At 46.5% G+C, this 6,775-nt stretch overlaps 1 protein-coding gene across 2 annotated transcripts; it reads right to left on the bottom strand.

Annotated features, from left to right (window-relative positions):
• Nucleotides 1-4,694: 4,694 nt before the first annotated feature.
• On the bottom strand, nt 4,695-6,425 carry LOC122021298 (heavy metal-associated isoprenylated plant protein 32-like). 2 transcript variants are annotated; one of them, XM_042579401.1, is made up of 3 exons: nt 6,160-6,425; nt 5,982-6,088; nt 4,695-5,878 (listed from the first exon to the last, which is right to left on the bottom strand). In XM_042579401.1, exons 2-3 carry the CDS (start codon nt 6,046-6,048, stop codon nt 4,869-4,871), a joined length of 1,077 nt encoding a protein of 358 aa, XP_042435335.1. In that variant the 5' UTR covers nt 6,049-6,088; nt 6,160-6,425; the 3' UTR covers nt 4,695-4,868. The 2 variants fall into 2 exon arrangements, with proteins under 2 accessions (XP_042435335.1, XP_042435334.1); XM_042579400.1 differs by having other exon boundaries at nt 5,982-6,057.
• Between the last annotated feature and the right edge of the window lie 350 nt (nt 6,426-6,775).

The following is a 6,775-nucleotide window of genomic DNA, read 5'->3' as shown; positions in this document are numbered from 1 at the left end:
AAGAGGAAACAAGCACACTAACAAACAGATTTACGAGATTCGGGGATAACTTGCCCCTACTCCTCGGCGTATCCGTAAGGTGGACGACCCCTCGATCTTCGGTAGATCGCACCCCGGATAAATTCCGGCTAAAGATCCTCCTTCTCGGTGGAGTAACCTCTCCACAAAGTCTCAAGAAATATATATGTTAAAGCACAAGACTTACAGAGCTTGGTGGCAAAGAAGAATGAACTAACGCTTACAACCACGCGAGGATCAGTGGAAACAGAGAACTCACAGATCGCAGTTTCTCACCCAAGAGCTCAAGAACTTAGCACACCACAACGATCAACAGAACTTTCTTTTCCCTTTTTTTTTCTTGCTTGTTCTTCTTTCCTCTCGCTTTTTACTGCTTCTTAAGCCTCTGTTCTCTGCTGTCACGGATCGTGGTCAATCTGCACAGAATCGTCGCTGCAGCCAATCCCTCTTCCTCCTTACTGGTTCTCTGAACTCACACCAATGAAATCACAGTCCTGAGCTCGAACCAATCACCAGGAGTCAAGCGGATCGCAGCCAGATCACACCAGTAGCCGTTGATGCCTCAAATGCACCATGCGCCGCAAATCACAGCAGAAAGGCCATTTGTCGTATTCCTCTTATGGACTTAATTTGAAATTAGGCTTGGAATGATACCTGTGATCCTGCAAACTCAAAAGCTAACAGCACAGAGGGTTATATGAATTAGGCAGATCAAATGCAGTGGAGGAATAGCAGAAACAAATCTGATTGTGTGTGTGGATCGGTCACCAGACCGATCCATGGACCGATCAGGACATATCCTGATCGGTCCGAAGCTTGTCTGATCGGTCGTGGAGACCGATCAGACTGCAGGTGGATCGGTCACCACGACCGATCCCCTGCCTTCTTCTCTTCGCAATATCATCTCCTGATCGGTCCAGAGACCGATCAGATTACTTCGGTGTCTTTGAGTGTTTCTCGATCGGTCTGGACCGATCAGATTACTCGATGTGCTCTTGAATGTTATCCATGGAAACTTAGTTTCACCGGATCGGCCGACCATCCACTATCTTATGTATCCTGGATCGGTGCGACCGATCCAATGTACCATGGAATGTCCACTAAGGTCCCTTTCGACCTACTCCGGAGAACGAGCTCAGGCCCTCTCGACTTCAGTTCGAGAACGAGCTCACCGAGCCCTCTCCGGCCTCGTCGGTCAGGAGAACGAGCTCACAGGCCCTCTCAGGCCTAGTCCGGAGGCGAGCTACCGAGCCCTCTCCGACTCGGTCCAGAACGAGCTCAGGCCCTCTCGACCTAGTCAGGAGAACGAGCTCAGAGCCCTCTCCGATTTCGTCGGTCCGGAGAATGAGCTCACCGAGCCCTCTCGGCCTGAGTCAGGAGAGCGAGCCCTCTCCGACTTCATCAGGTCCAAAGAACGAGCTACCGAGCCCTCTCTGACCTAGTCCGGAGAACGAGCTCTCTCCGAGCCCTCTCTGACTTCGTGTGCCAAGTTTCCAACTTGGACTTTTCCCTTCCACTTGATCAACCTTGATCATTAATCAAACTGAGTTTAATTAACATCTGATACAAACTTAAATCCGTGTTAACATCAAAACAACAGCCAGGTCAGACTGTATCAACATTGGTTGCTCAACCGATGCCCGAGCGGGCCTTTGATTGTCTTTCTACTAGGGTTGTTGCGGGGTTTGCTCGGCCGACATGTTGCCTTGACCTTGGTGCCCGCTCGGTTGGTGATGATGTTGGTGGATTGGAGAAGGAGATCGTCGACGGTATCCTTGAGGGGCCGGTCAATGAGGCACTGGACTAAAATAGTAGTAGTCCTTTGTGTTGTGAGTCACCGAGCAATGGTAAGAGCGAAACATCGGGGTCTACTGTCGGGGCTCAGGGAATCTTGTCCGCTCAGCTTCTATATGTTGGACCACATGTAGTCGAGACTCCTGATGCTGTTGTTGTGGACCCTCTCAGGGTCCTTTGGAGAGCACATTACTGTTGGCTAATTAGCGCTCATGAACTACAACAGGTTTGGGGATCACTTCTTTCTTCCGAGCTGACCGGGCTTCCTTAACATTAATGTATTTTATAGCCCGTCCGAGCAGATGATCAAAGTCCCTCAGAGGTTTCTTGACGAGGAATTGGAAGAAATCATTATTTGTAAGTCCTTGCAAAAAGACACTTATCAAAATTTCTTAAGAGGCCAATAGGACGTCCATAGCTACCTAGTTGAATCTCTTGATATAGGCTCGTAGTGCCTTCTTGGACCCTTGCTTGAGCGAGAATAAATTTACACTCATTTTTTGGTAACGACGGCTGCTAGCGAAGTGTTGGAGGAATGCTGCTCGAAAATCCTTAAAACTACAAATGGATCCAGCCGACAATCGTTTGAATCATCTCTGCGCTGAACCAGATAAAGTAGTGAGAAACACTCATCATTTGACTTCATCGGTGTACTGGTGGATTATGGCTATATTGTCAAACTTGAGTAAATGATCCTCAAGATCAGTTGTTCCTCCATATTTTTCAATTGACAAAGGTCAAAAATGAGCTAGCAACTAGTCATCAAGGATTTCTTAGGAAAATTGCATGTTTACCCGCTAAAGAGAATCATTGGTTCGAGGTGCTTTGCCCTTACGAACATCCCAGGCGGGCACGCTCTCAGAGGACGATCCTTGTATCCTTTCCACTTGACATGCTCTTCTGAAGGCGTCCTAAATAATGCTCTGTGGTATGAGATCAGTGCATTGGTCACCAGTAACAAGACAGTTGGTGGGACGGATGCTTGATGGAAAGTGTCCGTCAGCTGTTGCCCTGCGGGACCCTCCACTTGGGTCCCATTCTCATTGTATTGGCCCATAGAGGATATGTCCAAGTCGTTCAACGTTCGGCACTCGGCTGCTGCTTACTATTGTTGTTGAACCATCTTTGCAACTCAAGCGTTTATTAGCATTTCCAACTCTTCTAGGATTAGTGTCACTGTAGTGAGCCGTCCAGCGTCCTCCATCTTCATGTCTCGGATGCAGGTGAGATTCCCATAGACGACATCAAATATGATTTGTTAGAAATCGATGAAGGCGGTGAGTTGGGGACATGACTCTACTATTGACTGAATGAAGACTCTATGTTGTCCTGCAACACAGAGAGTGTTAGTGCAAGGCTAGAGAAGGAGTTCCCGGCATTAGCGTTCCAATGCTTAAGTTGGTGATTGATTTGGGTGAAGAAAATAGTGGGAGCAAATTGAAGCAAAGAGCGTGTGTAAATATAAAGCATCGCATATTTCCACCTGTAGATGGAAATCCCTTTTACTATTACGTTATGCATACATCTCAAAGCATTAGCATATTTTTCAAAGCTTTTTTGAGAAAGGGCATACCATAAAGTACTTCTGATATCTTTCCTTAAATGAGCGCACAAATCTCTGTGATTTGATAGGCTAGAAGCTTGTAAAGCACAATTTGTTGATGGGCTATTCTCTGTCCTTTATAGCATAAATTTTCAAAAGAGTACGACATGACAGGTATATGGGTCCCGCTGTAGGCCGGCCGGGAGATTGCCATCTCGGTTGTATAGAATGCAGTCAACAACTTGCTCTTCACTCGACCCTTCATTTTGCTGAGGTGGCGCAATATGTCCGATTGACCCTTATGTCCGATCGGATAAGGCGGTGAGCCGGGTAAATTAATGCTTAGCTTCAAATCTCGTTCGCAAGTTATGAAGGATGACCCTCTGGAGGTCCGGTCAGCCCTTCACGTTTGACAAGCGATGGAAGGCATGCACGACCAACATAGCTTGGTCAGTAATTTTAGATCCGTCCGACCATGTGACTTTGATCACTTAACTTTAATCTCCACGTCAACTGCCCTGGTCCTTCTTATTTTGATCCGCTTTTTGGAGGGCCTATATATATATATATATATAAATAAAAAGACCTGACACCTTGAAATCACCCAACATTGTAACAAATACAAAACAATTAACCATTCAGCTAAATGGTACAAGAAGAGATAACATACTAACTCTGACCTTGATCGGTAGGCCTCTCCTACTACTGATTCCTCCGACACACTATTCGATCCAGATAACAGCCCACTCCCTTGTTCGAGTCAACCAAATATCACACCTTTGTGATCCCAACTTGCGATGCTCATTTCTCTCTACTACCACAGTTCCTCTCTACATATTGTTTTCATAGATGAGGTCCCTGTTGGATCGAAAATCCACAGTAGCAAACCAGAGCCGACAAAGATGGGAAACTAACATACTAAGAAAGGATCACTCATTTAACAATCAAGTACAGATATTCAGTCTAAGATATCCTCCAATGCCATTCAATTGCCTGAAAAATGGTAATATCTGCCCTTTCAAAAAGATAACTCTCACCTAATGGGAGGGAGGAAATCTACTGAAAATGAATTGGATAGCCTATTTCTTAATGAGAAGAGGGTGTCACTTACTCAACCCTACCCTCATCCCTAAATCAACCAGCTCAATCACTGTCATTGCTCTCTCAAATCAAAGAAGATACATCTTTTGATTAAAATATCTCATCTTCAGTCATGCCAATCTCGCAGTGTCCAAATGCATCAAGCAAATGCAAATTAGGTTGCCAACCAAACCCTAGCTAACACCACCACCTGATGGCCACCCACCACAATGTCCACAAGCACAACAAACACAAGAGCTAGTGAACTCACCCATTCAGAGGGCCATGACTTTCAGTAACACATTTGAACTCATGATACAAATTAAACATATATGAAACTAAAAAGAATATAGACACTCAGTTTGCAACTCTCTCCATGTTCTTATTCTTTTCATGGTAGGACCAAGCTTGCCATTGCTGTTTCCCTTCTTCCTCACATGATTGAGCAACCGTTGGGGTTCTCGTCGCTGAACACGGTGTATGGATGCGGTTGCGGCGCATACATCAGCTGCGGGCCGTATCCATAGCCCATCGGTTGGAAGGCTGGTCGGTCAAGGCCGTTCATCATCATCCTCTGCTGCTGCTGTTGCTGCATGAGTGCTTGTAGGTACTGCTGTTGGTAAGGGTTCACGCCGCCAGCCATGGTCTCCGGCGGTATGTAGGCTCCGGCCGGAGGGCCCTGAGCATTATTGCTCCCCATTAGGCCCATGGGCGGTTGCATATTACCAAATTGACCCATCATGTGAGGTTGGCCTATTGGAAGGCCCCCTCCCTTGGCATTATTGTTCCCACCACCCTTGTTGGATGATGGTCCGCCATTATGAGCATGGCTGTTGCTATTGATATTTCCACCCTTGTTGTTGTTGTTTCCTCCACCAGCAATTTTACCACCGCCATTAATTCCCTTCTCTCCTCCCTTGTCTTTAGCTTTTGGCTTCATCATCGGCTCATCATCAGAGTACTCATCCAAGTCGCTGAGCTCCTCATCGTCCTCGTCCTCGTCCTCGAAATCATCGAATTCGTCATCAAAATCACTGCCATCATCAAGCTCCTCCTTGGGGGAAGGATCCAGTTTGGCTGCTGCTTTGCCGTTGTCCTTCTTGAATGGGATCTTGAGGTCCTTGAAACTTGGAAACTTGAAATCTTTGTACCCTTTGCCCTCCTGCTGCGTCTCTGCCACTGGCTGGCCTTTCTGCTCCTTCCCGCCGCCGCCGCCTTCCTTTTGGGCCTTTCCATTTTCCTTTATCTGATGCTCCAGCTGCAGCTTCTGGAGCAGGCCAGTGAGGCTCTGCCCCTTTCCACCCCCACCGCCGCCGCCCTTAACAGACAGCAGCTCTGCATGTTTCCCGGCCTTGTTGAGCTTCTTCACCAGGACGTCCGGCTCGACACTTCCTGTCACGGTCACCTTCCTCTCCTCCACACTGATACACACATCCTGCACTCCTGCGCCTCCAATCAAAATCCAACATTTACAAACAAATTGCACCGCAAGATCCGCAAAAGGGAATTTATATTCTAAAGAAAAAAACGCACGCAGGGCACACACCGTCAGTCTTGAGAAGCACCTTCTTCACCTTCTTCTGGCACCCGTCGCAGCATATGTTCACTCTCATCACGCAGGCCTGCAGTCAGAGAGGAAACGACAGAGCGTCCCTGAAAGCATTTAGTTGAGGAGCAGAAGCAGCAAAGGAAACAGAGGGTGAAATTAAGAAAGAAACAGTCACCTGCGTTTTCAAGAGTTTGAGGCTGTCTCCTTCTCTGCTCATGCTTCCTCGTTCAAAAAGCACAGGAAGGCCTCTGCACTGCTCCCTGCGCTGCCAGTCACGGAGAGAGGACCGGGATCCAGAGGAAAGAGGACGGAAGAGAGCAGAAAGCAACGCCAAGATTGGTGAAGAAGGGTGTGGAAAGGGCAGGCCGCTGAAGTCTAAGGAGCTCGGCTGGGGAGTGTTTATATCGTATATTTGGGGATTGGTAGGTGTTCAAATCTACGTGCCAGAGAAAAATCGAGATCTAGTTGTAACTCGTAAGAAGTAAGTCGGTCGTTTGGTTAGATAAATAACGGTTAAAATTCTGTAATTGATGGGCGCATGCGCATGCGCATGCGCATGCGCATGTTTGGGAATTAATGAAAGATGTGACGTACCTTGATGTATTTCATCTCATATTTTAATTTCATATATTTAGAATTCTTAAAATCTTAAAAATCCATCCAACTTGAAATATGTATAATTTGAATTTTCTAAATCGATCCGTGAATTTCGATCAAAATATATTAATTGACCTAAAAAATTTAAATTGTACTCATTTTATGTTATGTGGATTTCAGAAGATACAAAAAAT

This window comes from Zingiber officinale, chromosome 9A, assembly GCF_018446385.1.
Source record: "Zingiber officinale cultivar Zhangliang chromosome 9A, Zo_v1.1, whole genome shotgun sequence".
NCBI lineage: Eukaryota > Viridiplantae > Streptophyta > Magnoliopsida > Zingiberales > Zingiberaceae > Zingiber > Zingiber officinale.
Note: the sequence above shows the minus strand (reverse complement) of the source record. Positions and strands in the feature narration are given on the sequence as shown.

Coding starts and splice junctions, on each gene's coding strand:
- LOC122021298 (XM_042579400.1), bottom strand. CDS start 6,201: ATGAGCAGAGAAGGAGACAGCCTCAAACTCTTGAAAACGCAG. Junction 6,058..6,159: donor TCAAACTCTTGAAAACGCAG/GTGACTGTTTCT, acceptor CTCTGACTGCAG/GCCTGCGTGATGAGAGTGAA. Junction 5,879..5,981: donor GGTGCTTCTCAAGACTGACG/GTGTGTGCCCTG, acceptor TTGGAGGCGCAG/GAGTGCAGGATGTGTGTATC.